The sequence below is a fragment of the Cyprinodon tularosa genome, unplaced genomic scaffold, assembly GCF_016077235.1.
Source record: "Cyprinodon tularosa strain WSP-4 unplaced genomic scaffold, ASM1607723v1 ctg28, whole genome shotgun sequence".
Classification (NCBI taxonomy): domain Eukaryota; kingdom Metazoa; phylum Chordata; class Actinopteri; order Cyprinodontiformes; family Cyprinodontidae; genus Cyprinodon; species Cyprinodon tularosa.
Window position 1 is genome coordinate 1,007,886 of NW_024038985.1, and position 20,743 is coordinate 1,028,628.

At 40.0% G+C, this 20,743-nt stretch overlaps 1 protein-coding gene across 2 annotated transcripts in view; it reads right to left on the reverse strand.

The window, feature by feature from the left end:
* Window positions 1-731: 731 nt before the first annotated feature.
* The window catches only part of zbtb16a (zinc finger and BTB domain containing 16a), a 211,258-nt gene continuing 191,246 nt past the window's right edge, over window positions 732-20,743 (reverse strand). For both annotated transcript variants that reach the window (XM_038290362.1, XM_038290363.1), the window contains 3 exons: window positions 20,390-20,560; window positions 10,919-11,089; window positions 732-4,069 (listed from right to left, as the gene is read on the reverse strand). In XM_038290362.1, the coding sequence (XP_038146290.1) occupies window positions 3,840-4,069; window positions 10,919-11,089; window positions 20,390-20,560 (572 nt within the window). In that variant the 3' untranslated portion in view covers window positions 732-3,839. The remainder of the gene's footprint in view (window positions 4,070-10,918; window positions 11,090-20,389; window positions 20,561-20,743) is intronic.

Below are 20,743 nucleotides of genomic sequence, written 5' to 3' on the forward strand. Positions count from 1 at the left end.
CCAAATGTTCTTTTTATATCTGGCGGCAGAGAAAGTGCTTCCGGATGCCAATAACAGGGTACAGCTTAAAGAAGTAAATCCAGAGATTTTATAGCATAATTTGCTCTAAAAAAAAAAAAAAAAAGAAGTCATAAATTGAGCTTCATGACATCCCTAGGGTGCTGGAGACAACATTTTTATATTCTTCTGGAAATACAGAACAAAAGCAGATACAGATGGATTATTTTTGTCGAACAATTTCCATTTTTAGGCACAAAGATAGTACAGAAACACCCGAGGAACACTGAGGGAAGAACTATATCAATGCCAATGTATATGTATATATTTATATATATAATTTTTTTTCCCCAACAGAAAAAAAAGTGGCATAGAATATCATTTTATCTTGTATCTGATTAGTGCATTTTCTCACTAACACACTCACTCACACAGTTACCATTCTTTTCATACACACAAACATGTAGAAAACATTCAGAGGACGATGAAAAAGATAATGTGACTGAACAGGTCTTGCATTGTGGAGGTTAGACTGAACTGTGACTGCTTTTTTTGATTATTATTATAGTAGGTGGATGTTATCTGAAGGGCCCCCCCCTCCCCTCAGCTCACAGTGCTTAAGAATAAAATGGCAAGACACAATGGGACATGCCATCCCTTCTTTTTTTTTTTTTCAAGTACAAAAATAATAAAGTAAATTAAAAAAGTCGAAGTACTAATTGGTCGGTTTGGCAGCGCCCCCTGTCTACCGTTCCGATATTTTTTTTTTTTCTCTTTTTGTATCGTCTTGTTTCTTTTATTTTTTTTTAACCGTAACTTTTACACACACTCGTAAAACTGGTGGTGGATAGATTTAGTCCTTCACCGACAATGCAACTGACATCCAGAAAGCGACACTTATTACAACATGTTCACACCGTTTTTTTTTTGTTGTTGTTTTGTTTTTGTCCAACAATATCAAAGAGGAGCAAGGCAAAAATGATTCACACCCAGAAAGAGGGAAAAAAACTGTAAAAAAAAGAAAGAAATACAAATATTATTTGTGCCCTGCTTTAACCCTCCACAAAAATGGAAAAAAGGACCGACACGGAATACAAAAATATCACAATTTTTTTTCATATATCAAATTGCCTCTGTTGGCTCTTGTTCAGAAACAAACACTCTTGCTTCTATCAAAGGGAGAAGCTCTATTTTTAACCTTCTGGTTTTTTAATCTTTTCTTGTTTTTTTCGATTACGCTTTGCACTTCCAAATTGTCCAACGCGCTCTGCTTCAAATATGACCTGCCCTGTGCGCTGCAGCGTTTTCAACTAACGTCATGATCAGTATGTTGGGGTTTTTTTTCTCATTATTTCACATTACAAAACTACAACTCTATTCACATATGTTCAAGTTTAAATTCTTGTTTTTAAACACTCTCAAAAAGTAACACAACTCTTCTGTCCTACTCGTCACTTTAAGGCTTCAAAAAAAATTTTTTCTCTGCTCTCCTGTTGTCGGAGGCGCAGGGGAGAACGTTAGAGAAGAATAAACATCCATTCGAATGACTTTTCTCATCCTGCCCCACATCTGCTTTACCCTTTAATATACTTTACTTGAAAACAGAGACAATCATAAATCAACTTGAAAGAAAGCGTGAGATGAACTAGCTTTGACAAATAATGCAGAACAAAAACACGACAAAAAAATGTTTTTTGTCTTCTTTTTTGCAAAAAAAAAAAAAATAATACTAATGTGAAAACAACTTAGAGGTAGCTTTTATAACAAATGAACCATCCGGCTCCTTAAACAGAATTAATAATACCAGGTTTGGTAACAAAGAAAACATAAAATAAAAAAAAAAGAAACAGAATCTCTTCTCTGTGGCACTTAATTTCTCTGCAGACCTCTCCACCTTATCACATTTTTTGCGACGCATTCTCTGACACGCATCAACCAAAACAAAATATACACGCCAAACACAAGGGAAAAATTATAAAATACACAAGAAACATGAGGTCACATGAAAAAAAAAAAGAGCGAGAGGTAATTCAAGTACAACGTGTTGAGCCCAAACTCAAGGTCAATAAAAAAGAAACACAATAAGAGACAAAGAGGGACAAAGCGCACAGATGGAACCACAGAAAGAGCCCATTTACTCTGTCATTTCTTTCACTGCCTGGCCGTGTCTCATTCAATCAGTGATTTCTGATCTCCCCCTCCACACCTGCCATTTGGATATGTAATTCCCAAGAAGATGTCATGACAATCACTCGTGTGACTGGACATGCCACAGTTTAAAAACGGCAGAAAGTTGGGAGATGTCAACCGTGACTATTTCAGCAATCTTTTCCCTTGAAGGACTGAGCAGAAGGGCACATTTCAAATGGTAAAGATGCTTCCGGTTTCCTGTCTTTATGACTTCTAGGCAAAAAAAGTACAAACAAAAAAAGTCTAAAAGTGGCAATTTTAGGTTTCTGACACGAAACAGACAGAATAAACCTGCATTTCCACAGAGCCTTATGCGCACCTTGCTTTCAGACGTTCACATTCAGGATTTTTGCCATATCAAGTCCTTAAAACTGACAAATGTCAGAGTTTGTGCAGCTAAGGCATCCTCAACACTTCCTCCACATTCACTACAAACAGTCAGAGTCACAGGACTCATGCAGACGACAACCCTTCTCCCCTTATGATTAATTTCCCCCGACCGTGGTGAGTTGACAGATCGTTGGCAGTCAAAGCGTTACTGTTATGAGTCAGTTTATGTCGGATATTGTTAGTGTGAGATACATCGGGATAAATGCGCATGGGTAAAAGCATTCCAGTTATCATTTGCTGAATATGTCTGGGTTTTTATTGTGCGATATTATGATAGCGAGTTATATTTCATCGAAGGGTTTATACACTTTGCTGACGTCGAACAGAGACTGTTGTCGTAGTTTGCTTTACCTGTGCAATCAAGCCATGATAAACTATGATGCAGAGCTAAACAAAAAAAAAAAAAAAAAAAAATGACATAAAAGTCGTTGGCCCTGAGAGGCCAGTGGTGACTCGAGCGTCTTTAACCCGCACTCGAAAAAGAGATGCAGACCCAGGAAGACTGATGAAGAAACTGGGGAGACCTCCTGGGGGAAGCAGCGAGAGCGTCTTCCCTGCTCATAACCAAATGAGTGCTTGGTTTGCAGCATTTTTAATAGTCCCACACGTCCGGTTCATCTACTGCATAAGCCTGCAGGCTCTCGTACTGATTCTCAGGGGCTGTCTCAGAGCCGCCATCGCTTCTGGAGGGATTCGGGAATGGACACAAAAAACTTTCAAATTCTAGGCATGGGAAAGGAAACAAAAATCAAGGACAATAATAGACGATTCAAATCTTTGAAAATCTGGGGTCGTATTTTTTTCTTTTACAAATTAGGTGCATCAGAAAAAGAAAAAGGAACTAAGGGAAGGATGTGCAGGCAGACAGCCCTCGAGAATCAGCTTTCTTATCAGTGCGGCACCCATAGAGTCACTTCTTTGTAGCCTACTTGCTTTGTGTTTTTGCAAGAAATGACCTGAACCAGTAACACAGTTCCAGGTGTAGTGAATGACCCGGTGAATCCGACACATAGCGGAGAACAACTCCACATTCAAGTCTCTTAGCCCCTCCCTGGTCTTTGCCCCTATACCCAGCTCCCCATCACCACCTTTACATGTAAAAAAACCCCTAAACAAAACAAAAAACACAAGCCCTCCTTTTTTCACGCATCTTCTAGTTAACATTCCTTACTCTTCAGGACCTCCTACCTGCTCTGTTACATTCCCCCTTACCTCTCTACCCCCATTCCCTCCCTCCTCGCTCCTTTCACCCCGATCCCGTATCAGACGTAGCAGAGGTACAGGTAGGTCTTCTCTATGCGCCAGTCTGGGGGGATATCTTCAGGCTTGTGACCTTTCATGTGCTTCTGCATGGCTGACAGGCTGGGGCAGTACTCCAGGCAGATGGTGCATTGATAGGGCGAGGCGCCGTTATGGGTGCGCAGGTGCTTGATCATGGCCGAGTAGTCCCTGGATCGCTGGTGGCACAGCTTGCACTCGAATGGCTTCTCACCTAAAGATGTTGGGAAGATGGTTGAAGACATTCATTATAATACTTAGTGTTATTCAAATGCTGCTGATAATGTGGATGAAGATGGAGGGGATGTGGTCGGCCATGTGGTATTTGCTTGGTCACGGATGAGTAACGCAGCAGGATTGAGTGCTGTTTAACAAATATTAGTGGTTTGGTTATTTGTCATGGTGTAGAAATCTTGGAAAAGATTTATAATATTGATAAATATCAGTTATTGGGCATTAAAGCAATATTAATATCGGATATTGGCCACATTTTCATATTACTGCATCCCTGTCTACACAAACAATAGGCATGGAAATGTTCGATCTTATGCGATTCATACATGGGATTCATATTTGGCTTGTCTAAATTCTCCTTAGGTGTGAGTGTGTGCTTGGATAGTTGTGTGTCTTTGAGTTTCTCTGTGTTGCCCTGCGACAGACTGGCGACCTGTTCAGGGTGTACCCCGCCTCTTGCTTGTAGTAGGCACCGGCCCCACCACAACCCTGACAAGGACTAAGTGGGAGAATATGGAATGGAAAAAAATGGAAAAGATCTGTACACCTTAAAGGTGTGAAAAAAGTACAACAGTAGTTCTACTTCTTATCCTCATGTTTGAAGCTATTTTCTTGACTTTAGCGTCTTTCATTTAAACCAGGGGTCACCGACGCAGTGCCCTCAAGGACCACATGGAGTGCCCTCAGAGTCTTCTAAATAAAGAACAACCCACCAGTGGGCTAAGTTTGAAATGTTATTTTATTCTGTTGCTCTTCTTTTTAATCATTTATAGAGATTTCAAAATGACAATGTCTAAATAAGCTTAGAAATTAACAGAAACATTAAAAATATGTTGATAATGAACAAAGTTTAGGCTAATGCTAACCCTTGCAGCTCATGGCTCATTATTGGTCGCCCTACCTACGTCTCGGTACCCTTAAAAAGGTTGGTGACCCCTGATTTAAACAGTTGCTAGACAGGAAAGAGAGGGATGGTGAGAAGAGTGGGCAAAGGTCTGCAGTTAAGGATTCAAACCAAATGGCTGCATCTTGGAATAAGGCTTACAAAAATGAGCCAAGTGCTCTACCCTTGAGCCATCACCACACCCCAACAATGACCAAATCCTTTCCAATATAATATTCAAATCCAACAAATTTATTGCAAAAGTGTATATCAGACTAATAAAAAAAAAGTAATAACACCAAATTATCTATGATATATCACATACAAGCTCCCGCCACTTTAAATTCCTGGAGGTGTTATAAATCAGTGTGCCTCTCGCTGTGGGGGCTGGTATGTTTAACGGGCACATTTCAATTTGGCAGCAGCGGCCGTCCTAAACGTGCTAATGATTTGAGTGATGGCAGGGAATAATCCACCAGCGCTCAAGCTGACAGACTCAAATTAGACATGTAAATGCTGACCTTTACCAATGGCATTTGAAAAAGGCTGATCAGAAGTGATCTGGTCCGGCGCTTGCCGTCACCTTTTTCGCAGTACCCACATGTGTGCGACAACAAACTCGCCTCTGCTGCTCAGTTCCGGAGAATCCCCAGGTTAACCTTGACCTCGGGGTTGGGGCCTGATAAATGGTGTCATTTTGACCGTTACAGTGCTGCAAACCTATTCTATATCGGTGTGAGCACATGCAGGATGTTAATATTGATAACCAGACTGTAAACACAGTCCCTTCAAATAATCAGCTAATAATGAATTGCAAATGGTGCCTTGGTATTGATCAGCCATTGGCATTTGGGATATGTAGAGAGGCGTGGGGTGGGTAGGGGTTAGGTTGCCAATGTCGATGATTCATCAAGCAGCTGCTTTTGTGTGAGGTGGCCTTTGACTGTGAGCTTGTCACTCGCTCTTGTTATCTGCTGTTGCTCCCCGGCTTAACGCAAGGCCCCCCCTCCCTCATACAAAAGGCGAAAGGGTGGACGGAGGGGAGCCAATTATTGGACAGGCTGCCTTGATAGTGTGGCTTAACAGCTGGTTTATTGAATGGGAGATGGGAGGGTGCTGCTGGGAGTTTGTGCGTGTGTGTTGGAGAGGAGAAAAAAAAAAGATGGCGAGAGAGCATAAACCCTTGGCTGTGTGCCACCCTGTTGAGCGCTCGTGGTAGACTATACTCACTCAATCGAGTTTGCAGCATGCACTCATTCTCCAGGGCACCTAGCCTATCACTGTGTCAACATCTTTATGGGGCTCTAAATATACTGCGATCAATACCAAGTCTTCTGAGACATTCGTCCACTGTATCACAGTAATACTGATATTCATCTGTCTTGTCTCGACCTCAGAACTTTGATATCCTGAAGTTTCTCAGTAGCACACAAATTTTATATCATAGGAGCTGCTTAAAAATGACCATTAAAGACTGACCAACAGTTTGAGTAATGATAGCAGGAAGGTTTTCTCAGAGACCAGCAATTAAAAATGGAGTTTTCTTTTCATCTTAACTTTTGGAGTCTATTTCAAAGGTATCCATCATCAATATATTATTAGATTAAACCTCTCACACCAGAAGAGGTGGCGTCACAATCTAGGAGATTATATTTTCTTTTTTGGGGTGGTTAAAAGCTAGCCTGACGTAGTACTACTCAATTCTAGTCAGAATGAGTCTGATGCTGCTCCATAGAGCTGTGATTATGGGGCGTGTTTCGAACGAACTAGGAAAAAAAATGGCTCTGCACTCAATTGGATAGACCTACAACCAATAAGAGCAACGGAGTGCGTGACGTATGTTAAGCGACGCATAGTTGTTGTCAACAAAAAATCAAAGCGTGCAATTGCACGCCTAAAATAAGAAGATGAGCCTTGATCGCGTTTCTCTGTTCCTCTTTTAAAATTAATTTGCTGTTGATATCTTCTAGAACAGACCTAATAGCAGAATCTACACACCTCAACTCTCCAGCGGCAGCCATTGTTGTTGTCACCCAAGCGTGCTTTGGTGACGTGGTTGATTACGTTACTGTTGATCATCTGTCCATCAACGTATAAAGCCCGCCCTGACAATTTGATTGGCCCACCAGATATTGTGCGAGCATACTCGCTCTACTATTGAGCAATGCCAGACCGAACTTCCCGACCTCCAACGTTGTGGGCGGGACTAAGTTTGGAATGGCACCCAGGCTAGCTAAAAGCACCAAAAAACAACTAATATATTATAAAAAAAATAATAATACCATTTTGTGCCAAAGGCACATATCATATATGCCTTAAGTTGACTTTGGAAGGTCTAAAATAAGGATAAAGAACCTTTAGGTTAGAGTGCAAGATTCATTTATAAGTTAGAAAGCTGGGCAAAATATTATCCTTGCAAGAACAACTTCAGACTATAGAGAACAATCAGGCCTCTCGTTTCTACCAAAAGTTATTTCGACAAGACTTTTGGAAATATGTTTTGTGGACAAATAACTTTAATAAAGGTTTGACACGGAGGTAACATTTCAAACGTGTCAGTGACACACAGTGATGGACTCTGGAGCTCCTTTGCAGTTTTAAGACATTAACTGATGGAATTACAAATGGTGCATTCTACTACTTTATAAAAATCAGAAGGAGAATAAATTGCCATCAGTTTGTGACCAATAGATTAGGCAGCAGAACAGTAGTCTACTTTACAAATTGCTTTTAATTCGGTTCAGAACAGGCTTTTAAAACTAGATCTTTCTTTAAATGCAAATAAAACTAAAATGGTATTATTTTCAAAAACAAAGACAAAATTGCAAAATAGCTATCCTCTTGTCACCTTGCATGGGTCAGAGATAGAAAGGGTTCAATCTTTTAAATATTTAGGAATTTTAATTGATGAAAGTCTAAATTTTAAAACTCATGTTGAACAATTGATTAAGAAACTTGGCTTCTACTTCAGGAATAGGCTTTATTTCTCTTTTAATTCGAAGAAGAGACTGGTATCTGCAACGTTTTTACCCATTCTGGTCTATGGTGACCCAATCTATATCAATGCCCCAGATCAAGTTCTAAAAATGTTAGACTCAGTTTACCATGCCTCCCTATGATTTATCACAAATTGTAAGCCTGGCAGACACCACTGTGAACTTTACATACGTGTGGGCTGGCCAGCATTAGAGACTCGTACACTCACTCACTGGTATATGATCATTTACAGGTGCTGGTCATAAAATTAGAATATCATGAAAAAGTAGATTGATTTCAGTAATTCCATTTAAAAAGTGAAACTTGTATATTATATTAATACATTACATACAAACTCATATATTTCAGATGTTTATTTTGTTTAATTTTGATGATTACAAATGACAACAAATGAAAATCTCAAATTCATCATATCAGAAAATTAGAATATTACTGAAGACCAATAAAAACAAAGGATTTATAGAAATGTTGGCCAACTGAAAAGTATGAACATGAAAAGTATGAGCATGTACAGCACTCAGTATTTAGTTGGGCCTCCTTTGGCCTGTATTACTGCAGCAATGCGGCGTGGCATGGAGTCGACCAGTCTGTGGCACTGCTCAGGTGTTATGATAGCCCAGGTTGCTCTAATAGTGGCTTTTAGCTCTTCTGAATTGTTGGGTCTGGTGTATTGCATCTTCTTCTTCACAATACCCCATAGATTTTCTATGGGGTTAAGGTCAGGAGAGTTTGCTGGCCAATTAAGAACAGGGATACCATGGTCCTTCAACCAGGTACTGGTAGCTTTGGCACTGTGTGCAGGTGCCAAGTCCTGTTGGAAAATGAAATCTGCATCTCCAAAAAGTTGGTCAGCTGCAGGAAGCATGAAGTGCTCTAAAACTTCCTGGTATGTGGCTGCGTTGACCCTGGACCTCAGAAAACACAATGGACCAACACCAGCAGATGACATGGCACCCCAAACCATCACTGACTGTGGAAACTTTACACTGGACTTCAAGCAACGTGGATGAAGTGCCTCTCTTCTTTTCCTCCAGACTCTGGGACCTTGATTTCCAAAGGAAATGCAAAATTTACTTTCATCAGAGAACATGACTTTGGACCACTCACCAGCAGTCCAGTCCTGTTTCTCTTTAGCCCAGGCAAGACGCTTCTGACGCTGTCTGTGGTTCAAGAGTGGCTTGACACAAGGAATGCGACAGCAGAAACCCATGTCTTTCATACGTCTGTGTGTGGTGGTTCTTGAAGCACTCACTCCAGCTGCAGTCCACTCTTTGTGAATCTCCCCCACATTTTTGAATGGGTTTTGTTTCACAATCCTCTCAAGGGTGCGGTTATCTCTCTTGCTTGTACACTTTTTTCGACCACATCTTTTCCTTCCCTTCGCCTCTCTATTAATGTGCTTGGACACTGAGCTCTGTGAACAGCCAGCCTCTTTAGCGATGACCTTTTGTGTCTTGCCCTCCTTGTGCAAGGTGTCGATGGTCGTCTTTTGGACAACTGTCAAGTCAGCAGTCTTCCCCATGATTGTGTAGCCTATAGAACTAGACTGAAAGACCATTTAAAGGCTTTTGCAGGTGGTTTGAGTTAATTAGCTGATTAGAGTGTGGCACCAGGGGCCATCAATTTTGAATATTCTAATTTTCTGATATGATGAATTTGAGATTTTCATTTGTTGTCATTTGTAATCATCAAAATTAAACAAAATAAACATCTGAAATATATGAGTTTGTATGTAATGTATTAATATAATATACAAGTTTCACTTTTTAAATGGAATTACTGAAATCAATCTACTTTTTCATGATATTCTTATTTTATGACCAGCACCTGTATAAGGGTATTCTGCGTCTGCTCCCCTCATACCTCTGTGAGTACATTCAACCAAGAGTGGCTGGACTGTATTCTCTACGTTCAAGAGTCTTTGCTTCTGTCTGTACCTAGTGTCCGCACTGAAGCTGGAAAGACAGCTTTTCAGTACTCTGCCCCCACAGCATGGAACAATCTTCAGAAAGACTGGAAGTTGAAGGATTTGATTCCAATCGGACATTTTAAACGATTCCTCAAAGGTTTGGAAATGAGAACTATGGTTTTTAACTGTTTTATGAATTTCTAATTATAGATAGATGTAATTGTAAACTGTAATGTAATTTGTAATGTAATCTTTTGCCGCTGTCTTGGCCAGGACTAATCTCAATGGGACTTTTCCTGGTTAAATAAAGGAATAAAAAAAAAAAGTAGTCCAACCAGAGTTGCAGCCAACCTGGAACATCCAAAGCCACTAGGTTTAGGTGGCAATTACTTTTCTACACAGGGTCAGGTTGTTTGTTTTATTTTTTCTTCCCTTAAAACATACAAAAATACTAATTTCTGAAAAATACAAAGAGGCAAAATAAACTTTGCAAACTTACATTGATTCTTTTTTTTTTCTTTTCTTTTGCATTATTATAGTGCAATTTTTAAAAAAGTCCAACGCACTCTAAGAAGACAGAATTGCTCTCTATGAAACTATATTATATTTTAAATCTTTTGAATTAAAAAAACTTTTTGTAACCTTTGAAAAACACCATATTTTATTTGTTTATAGCTCACTAAAGCTAGGAATAACTTGTCTTTCTAAAGTCAGACCATGATTTTATATTATGCTTTGGACTTTAAAGTATTTAAGTATTAATGTTACTATGTCAGTGACTTAATCAGAAGAAAAAAATATATATATCCATTAGGTTTATATACACGTTGAAGCCTTACTGGAGTTTGAGATCTGATTTGGCTTTCTGATGCCTTCCAAGTTCGGATTTAATCTCAAGTCTTTGAGTTACAGTTAATTGATCAATACATAATGTGGCTGTTTTTTCAGACAGTATTCACTAGATGTCAGTCTGAATGAACCTAGTCCTCCTCCTAACAGAGTTTCTGTTTTTCCCTCTGCACTCATTTTGGATGCAGTACCTGTGTGCACACGGTAGTGGGTTTCCAGCTGGTGTTTTAGGCTGAACTTCTTCCCACAGCCGTTACATTCATAGGGCTTCTCCCCGGTGTGGATGCGCTTGTGGCCCTTCAGTGTACTCTCGTCCCGGAAGCAGCTCCCGCAGAATTCACACTCGAACGGGTGGTCCCCTGCTGTAGTGCAGAGACAGAAAGACACATTTACTAGAACTCCTTACCATCTTTAGATGTATACGATAAAAATGAAGCTATTTTTCAATAAGAAGAGATAAATTGCAAACCCTGCCCTAATACGCATACCGAATAATATGACAGCTGAGCTTATGGCTTAAAAAGCATCCTTACTATGTGGATGCAGTTATACACAAACAACAGGCATGCTTTAATGGATATCCATTTCAGTTCTAGCAGACAAATAGCATCCTTTGTCTTTTTCTACAATTTACCCACACTGCTGCTGTGCTTTGTTTTAAGCCTTTATAATTATAGCCTGCCTTGGCTATTCAGCAGCCATCAGATGTATAATAGAGCATACAGACAGACTATTTACAATACACTAATAGAAAACACCACTGATAAATGTGGTAATTCTAGAGAGATGGGTTGTCATCAGGTAGTTTATTCAGCTCCTAATTCAACAAAAAACAAAGATGTCACTTTCTCTAAAAAGCTTGAGAACAGAACAGAGGATGCGTCCAGAGCTCAAATGGAGATTAAAAAAATAAAAACTGATGGATGATCACTATCTTACTGTGAATTCTGTTTTTTTTTTTTTTTGTGATGGGAGAAAAAACATCTGTCCATCTTTGAAAAAGAAAAAATTTCCTACTATAACTAAACTATTTTAGAAACCTGGGTATTGGGGGATGTGCTATACGTTTACATTTTAAAATGAAAATTCTAAAAAAAGCCATTGCATTTATGTCATCAGGCTGTCACGGCACATGCTTCTAATGGGAAGCTCTAATGGATATTCACATGTCAGCGTCCGGAGATATTATGATTTGCGGGGAGTCTCTCCACGGCAGCCCAAAGACTAATTGTATTCCCGTGTTTGATGAGGACCCGCTCCTTGCATCATTTGCCACCTTACGTGTTATCCTCTCCATCCGAGTGATTTTGCAGATATTTATTAAAGTATTTTGCTTCACTGCTGCAGGTTTAAGTCACAACCAATGACCTATGCCTTTCATTATCTGCCTGTCCAAGCAGCAACGTGCCGGGGAATAAATTGCATTTCTCGTTATGTGCCTCCACCGCTGCCCTGACAATTTCGCTGCCATCCACATATTTTATTTACAATTTTATGTAAGTACATACAGTATGTATGGCCGTAGCTGGTTTATTTAAGGTCAAGAGAGAAAAATGGAAGTAAAGTGGAATATAAAATGCACACCTCCTCCAGTCTGATCACATTATGGGAATGTTATACATTTATGGTGGAAAACGTTTTCAGATGCCTTAGGGATGATGTTGGATGCACTTCCATTAAAGGGGAGCGATGGGGATGAAGGGATAGGAATAAAACTCAGACAGGGATAGAGCAGGAGATGTGGGTGTATATGGCTTTGGCAGTGGGGGCTGGGTAAAAATCAATAAAAGTGACAGTCTTTATTTGTCTGCATGAAGTTATCAGTGGCTCCCGCTGTAAGACATTGTGCTCTTTCTAGCGTCTCATCCACAGCAGAGATCACAATCCATCACAGAGCTCGGTGGGCTTGCACGATGCTGCAAGAATAATAATTGAGTTCAGATTCACCTGCCTTTAATTAGGGACCTCCTATCAGTCCAGTGAATGCAATGCTAATGCACAAAGGAGGTCTATGGAGGGTTATTTATGTTTAATGTCTTTTGCTTTGCAAATGTCTAGTACTGGTTTAAAAAAGAAGCTAAATCTTGCTAAAGAGATGTATTTTCTTATTTAAACAGACTACTTGCTTGGAACAGATTATCCTACTTGAACACCATGTACAATTTAAGAGTGACATTCTGTTTTTTTTTGCACTGCTTGTAATAATAGATTTTATGATATAGATCCTGCTGAGTTTAAAAGTCAACAAAGTACTTGAGGGTGAAATCAATACAAAATAAAAATGTTGAAGATGTTTTGATTAGTATTAAGATTTTTTATTTTTTTGTGGGCCCAAATCCAAGTCAAAGTCTTTCGTGCATCAGATTTTTCAGAGAAAACACCAAAGCAATTCTTTTATTTTGTTAAAGTAAAAAAAAAAGCTACTTAAGAAAGTTTCATGTGACAATCTCCTCCCTTCTTTTAATAACACGTTTCCCTTTTTTTTTTCCCTAAATTGCTGAGTGACTAGAAGAGCTTGGCCTTTTTGTAAGGCAAAAGCGGCACACCATGTAATCATCATGTTTCTAGTCACACATTAAGCAAAAAAAAAAATAAAAATAATTTTAAGTTCCTTTTATTGTACAGGATTTGTAGGGAGAAGCATTGATGATTTATTATAGGAAAAGTTCGGTCACATTCAGAATACAAACTTCTGAAAGTACTTTAAGTAGGAAATTACTACATACTTTTCAATACTTTAAATGTTAAGTGTTTTTAATTCAGAGTAATTTTCATGTGAATGTGCTTTGCTGGAGGCAACCATGTTTGTTAAAGAACACTACTGCCACCTACTGGTTTGTGACGTCACGGTGCGGTATCGGCTGTTGATCAAGTCCCAGTGCTGTATCTGGTGTTTTTTCACAACGCGCTATTATCCAAGATGGCGACGACCAGTGCACTATGCATAGCAGAGAGCAACGGATTAATGACACATTTTTTTTTTCTCTGGCCAGAAGTTCGATGGCAAATCCTCCCTCTTCAAGTTGGCGATCGAACGACGAACCCGTGGAGGATCAGGAATCAGAAAGGTGAAATAACTAATTTTTAAAAACTTTTACCCGATGTATTCCAACATCCAGCTGCCATGCACGTGGGCATTGTCAGTTTCACTATAGCTCTGGTGAATTTCAATGGTGAAGTCCTCTGGAAATCTTCAATAGTTGTTGTTGATTGCAGATGTGTCTAGTAGTTCCCATTGATTTAGCTTGTAAAGCGGGGAGAATGGCTCTAGGCTAGGCTTTTGAACAAAAATATTAATAATAAATAAAAGATAACTGAATAAACGTAAAAATAGTAGACTGATTGAGTAAAGCTAGACATAGAAGACATAAAAGCATGTAAGGGGATTACATAAATATTTTGAATTTAAAGCCTTTTTGTTATTGGAAAAGGATAATGTAGAGAAATAAATTGTTGCCTTCTTTAAGAAAGAGATCCATGATGAGTTATGGTAATTTTACTTTTATGGATATAAAATTTGGCCAACAGAAGCAAAAGATTACATAAAAAGAAATGGAGTTCTTTTCTATATTCTATAATTCCAAATAAAATATTCCCATTGATTTTGCTTGTAAGGCGGGGAGAACGGCGCTAGGCTTACCGCACCGTGACGTCACTGCTGGAAGATGGCAGGAGGGAGGGGTTACTATGTTTGGGCAAATATGGCCGCTCCCAGCCGCAGTGATCGCAAATGTATTAGTTTTAGGTATAATAATGATCCATTGATTATTCCTTGCTGACCGGACTTTTCCTTTAAAGGTAATTCATTTGAACCATACGGAAGAGGATTAGGGCCACTGAAAAAAAAAAAAAAAGTTAACTGATTTTTTTTATTTTATTTCAGTATAGTATGGGGAAAAAGTCAGAATTCTGACTTTTTTTATTGTCAGAATTCAGTCAGAATTCTGATATAAAAGTCAGAATTCTGAGATTAAAGTCAGAATTCTGAGAAAAAAGTCAGAATTCTGACTTTAATCTCAGAATTCTGAGAAAAAAAAGTCAGAATTCCGACTTTAATCTCAGAATTCCCATGTTAAACTGAAATAAAATTTAAAAATCAGTTCATTTTTTTTCAGTGACCCTAATCCTCTTCCGTAGAACCAGATCATAATTTCTCTATTAGATATAAGGAAACTATAGTTGTTTTATGCATTCTCTGTTTTAGATTATGATATCACCATGAATAAAAGTGACATTAGGGCATCGTGCGTTTTATTGAAATAGACAAAATAAGCCAAGGTGAAGCCTTGTTTCCGTCTCCTCTCACTGCCCTTGGGAACGCTACAGTACAGAGACGTAATATGGAGCTTTATGTAAATCAGACACGTTTCTGTGATTTTATGAGATGATGTGAAATTACAGACTAGATGTTCTCAAGATCTTCTCACCACCGTTTCAGATGGTTACACCTAGTCTGTCCGTCCGATATAACTGCCACCATCCCCGTTTCTTTCCACTCCATTTCTGTTTCATTTCTCTTTCTCTCTAGTGTGACCGCATGGCGGAGGGGGACGCCACAGATGAGGACCCAGCACAGTGAGGTGGAACCGAGGACGCGCCATGTGAACCCAGGGGTGCCCCCAAGCATCACCACCTGCGTCTTCTCCCCCCCCTGACTCAAACACCTCTTTTGACACCCCAAAGGGCCGCTGAGGGTGCCCATGGGCACACGGAGTGTGTCCATTATACACGGTAAGAGGCTGTAAATTACCGGGCCACGTTTCTGCCAAGACAGAACTGGCTTTAGTCCCCTCTCTCTTTCTTTCTCCCTCTGTCTGGCTGCAGCGCTATCAAATACAGCTGCGAACACAAAACAACCCCGCCATGGCAGACAGCAAATTGGCTCAGAATGTAAAAAAACACACACACTTACACACAGACAGTGCACAACAACAGAATATTAATGAAGGCCTGATCTGTAAAGAGTGTCTGCCCTCTGTGTGTCTGTGAAGCTTAGGGAAGGGAAGAGCACAGCTGCCATGTCTACACTTCTGTGAGCCAGCATTGTGTGTTTGTTCACAAGTGCTTGACTCTAAACTGTACTGTACACATGCTATAAAGATGAATTACATAAAGAGGAAGGAGGGTGGTGATAGTATGTCCAGAGGAGGCGATGAAACTGCAGGTGGAGACGGAGAAATAAGCAACTCTGTAAGGGACAGCAGCCGTGATGGAGAGATTAAGAGGCTGAAATAAACACCATTAAATCAGTTTTTTTTCCCACTTCTAGTCTTTAAATGGGGATCCAGTGTCAGAGCCGGTGGCTGCAAGACTGCTTTCAAAAGATAAGGCTGCAGACAGGTAAAATGAAGCAGACGCAATGAACGTCCCTAAAAGTGCTTTCTGTTGTCAGCTGATACGACTGAATACTGATTCGCCTAACTACCGAGCTGCATCTAAAAAGCTTCCACGCAAAGACGAGCTGCCACTATTTATACATTAAAATTAGGGGTTGAATACTGAGATTTTGGTATTTACAAGGGATTCTTGTCAAAACTGAGACCAATTTTACCAAAAAAAAATAAATACGAAAACACACATAGAAAGCAGAGATTTGCTTTATGTCTTTGTGCCTGGAAGTCTAACACAAGTGATCTCATGCGAGAATAAATTACTATGCAGGTGTCAAGCTTTATGGATAAGTTTAAGAATTATAATTGTAATGGAATAAGAATTACAAATAAAGGGAAGATTTTGGGGGGAAAAGAAGCCATGCTGTTGGGTGGTCAAGTTCAGAGTCAGCATTTTAGACCATTTAGACCTTGCTTGTAAAAGGTACCAGTGCTTAAATTAAAGACCTGCTAACACTGCAAGTTATTGCTCAGCAAACTTTACCTATAGAAAATGTAAGGAATATCACCTAAATGAGGATGAGGGCAACCTTACTACCATTCTAGTTCATTTGTAAACAGAATTGCTACTGATTTTGAGCCAAAGACCCAATATCCTCTTATGTTGTAACTCTTAATTGTTATAATCTAGATCCAATAATAAGGTACCTAGAATAACTTCTGGTTCATATCTAAAAATACTAAAGACCAAGCAATGCTTCTGACGCATAGCCTCTGCAAACATCAAATCTGTCTCGGTGCACGACCACACTAACCTGACTCCGCCAGATGGATTTGCTCCATCTGGAAACCTTCCGTTGAAGTAATTTTGGGAAGGGGCGAAAATACTGGTTAGCTGATTGGCCTATGTTGGTGATAGACGGGCCAAATAAACCAATCAGGTCAACGAAGCATATGACGTACTAACAGAGCGACGACGAAGAGGAGCCAGTTGATAGATCAAACTCCTGCCGAAACCAGTCGGGAGAAGAGCAAAAACATATTTTCCTCTGAGAAAAGCCTCCAGAGCAGTGTTTTGCTCTTCTTACAGTGAAGAAATACTTTGTAATTCCGATAAGACTTGCTCGATAGCCACGCTAACGCTAGTTTCATCGGCTGAAGCCGCCACGTTCTTTAGACTGAACTGTCGTTGCGTCACACCTCAACCCGCCACAAAGCCAACGCTGATTGGACGTTCGTTTGGTGAACTGCTCCAAATTTTCTTTAACGGAGAGTCTCCAGACTGATCTGCGAGTGAAACCTTGAAAGCTCGCGAGATCAGGATGGTCTCACGAAGCTACGACCAAGCCCCCCGCACAGAGGTTCTGTAACTGTCGTCGCGCACATCAAAAAAATCCTGACTATGCATCGGACGGTCGCAGACCCGCACAGACCTAAAGCATAAATACGCAGACAAAAAGCAGCTGTGATTGGTCCTCGGTATGCCTTTCCGGCTGTCTGAGTGGTCGACCTTCTCGATTCAGTGCCGGGGTGCGCCATTTTTAAAAACCAAGGATCAACTATAATGGAAAACTACAACGAAAGGTTAATGGGTCTTTTTTCCAACTCCATTAACAGAACCTGTTCCTCTTTGATGTCTAGCAACTCTAGATCCATCTCCGTGATCGTGATATCTTGCAGACGCGCCATTGTTGTTTTGGAAGGTAAACACTCCCGCCCGTGCCTCCGAAGTTCTCGTGACCATCCGCCGAAGTTCTCCCTTGCACTTTAGCAGAAAACTGCTGGAGGTCCCAAGAAATCCAGACTGACGGTGCAGAAGCATACCAGCAAAACAGGTTCGCAACCAGACCCAAGCGACATTAGATATGTGCGGTTGCAGAAGTCCAAACATAACATGTTTTATGTCAACAGCCACAGGACTCATCCTTCTAGGCAAACCTGCTTTTTCAGTATTTTGTCTAAATCAGTATTTTTCCACTATTAATCATTAAGGTATTAATAGCATCAAAGAGTGATTGTAGAGAAACAGCCCTCTAGTTTTATTTAAAGGTTATATTAGGACCCATTTTTGGCAAATATGATGGCTGTGTCAGAGACTGACTTTTTAATCCCCCGACAAAAGCCTCTGCATCATATCAAACAACTGCTTTTACGGCTGGCTCATTGAGATTTAGCACACGCCCACAGTGGGATGAGGTTCAAAGTGGAAAAAGGCTGTAGAGTCTCATCTGCAGCTCCAGCGACGAGCTAAGATGACATTTGCATCGCCGGGGTGGGCAGGTGGATCAGAGACGCTGCGTGTGTCCTCTACCGAACACGTGTGTGTCTCTACTGTATGGGGCGGCTCCAACAGCCCCACCACGAATCCCCTCAGCCTCCACCACCATCACACACAAATGGTGTATTTGCCTGACTTGTAAATAGAGCCGACTGCTCTCATCTCACTGCCTTTCGTTTCAAATATTTATCCGCGAGCCGGTGAGCTAAATAGGCTCTGACAGTGAGACTGTTATTTAAGGTCACAGACAGGCGGTTGGGTGAGACACGGAGAGAAAGAGGGAAGAAAAAGAGGGCCTTTTTCCTCGCTGCTGAAATGGGATTCATTTCCATGTGTTCATATTCTGTCATGGCCGTGTTTTCGTTTTTCTCCTCCTCTGCTCTGAATAGCCGCATCTGTCAGGCTACCTCTGCTCCTACGAAAAAATGTATTAGAATCCTGGTCCTGTCCTTGGGAGCCGACGCTGAGTGAATTATAGTGGACTGATGGAAAGGGAAAGAAAAAGCAAAACAGTCGCTGTAAATAACCTCCCCTTGAGTGCTGCAGAATGCATCCACACTGACCTGAATTCATGATATTTATTCAACTGAGAAAAATTTCCTAAAATAAAAACACGCCTTTGTACTTTGGAATCATACTGCAGGCTATATTCAAACATGAGAATCCTTGTAGTCCTTGCACAAAAACCTGAAGCGAATTAAATTTTAATTTGTCTGGCATTCTGATACCCCAAAAAACAAACAAAGAAACTACAAAGTGAGGCGGATTTCCAGTGGATAAACATCTTCAATTAAAGTTTGATTTGGAGAAAAGGTTAAAGTTTAGTCTATTTTAATAAAGTAGGACTTTTTTGCTACGGTTTCTGCTTGAAAAATAATATTCTCCATAAAGAAGTCTAGACTTAGCCATGAAAATTGCAAGCTGTGTAGCATAATAAAGTCTCAGACTAAGAGGATCTGAAGCTCATCCTGGAAGATTCACACTCTGCTATGAACCGCTTTAGCACATGCTGAAGGTCGTGACTTAAAGACCTCAACAGAACCACATAATCCATTAATGCAAAGCTGAGAAGAAACAGTTTTTACAAGTTTAATGTACGGATTTATATATAAATGTATGGGAAAACCGCAACTCTTCTTTCTATCATTGCTCAGAGGATGCTACACATGGCTTGTGTGCCTGGATGGAAACAATAACGAGGTCCCTCCTTCTCTGTCCTGTTGTATTAATTATAAACTTATCTCTATAATTTAGGCTTGTCAGACAAAGGGAAAGAAACCCATCTTCCTTCATCCTAGAAAATATAAACCACAATCTATACTCTTATGCTGGATTCATGTGGTCTGGTAAAGATGATCCTGAAAATTACAAGCGCATTGTATTCAATTGCTAGAGAAGAGAAACATGTTGGATTCAAAGATTATCCTGACCTGCTACTTGGACAAGACAGTAATAGACTTCCTAATTCATCTGCTGCAGCAAGAAGAGGTGCATCAAATGCATGTTAAATGGTGAATAATTTAAAAAATATATATTCTTATCATTTAGGCAAAAAATCACAACAGGAGAGAATATTTATCAATGCAATATTCGCTATACAGAATCGTTTTGTTGCTCTCCGCCATGTTGAAAGGTTAAAGTTTACCTCACCCCTGCGAATCTGGTATTATAAATAATCTTAGCCTTTCAGTGGAGTGGGAGTTTATGTCTAATTTTCATGTGGGCTACCACATAAAGGCATTATAAATATGACCAAACCAGCATTTATGGCAGTTTTGTTTCCCCTATACCTGGAATTAATTGGAGAACAATCATAACAATCAGTCATAAACATATATTTTGATATTTTAAGTTTTATAAGTCCCCCCCGAAAAAACTGCTCAGTTTCAATTCTGGAAAACAGGGTATGTTAAAAACCCTTATTTTGCATAGTAAAAGCTGAATGATTCAGAATTTGGGCTGAAATGAAGGCTAACATTACAGCAAGACGGGAAAAAGAAGCACTAAAGTCGTCAGCGTCTTATCAGACGATGGATACCGAGTGATTCACTGACCGGTGTGAGAGCGGAGGTGACGTTTGAGTGCAGTATGGCTGGGGAACGTCCGGTTGCATTCGCTGCAGATGTAGCTACGAACGCCGGCATGCACCTCCATGTGCTGCTGCAGTGCTGTCTGGGTCTGGAAACGCTTCCCACAAAGAAGGCAAAAGATGGCCATGTCAGATCCTGCAAAGAAATACAAAAAAAAAGGGTCACAGGTTAATCAGAGATGATTAGATTACATTATTTCAATATCTTTTTATTGGCTTTTTGCAAGTCTGTGTGCCAATGTGCATCTAGATTAATATTGAAGGAAATTAATGGGGAAGGAAATGTGGTCAGAATAACATCAGGTTATGACCAGAGTTG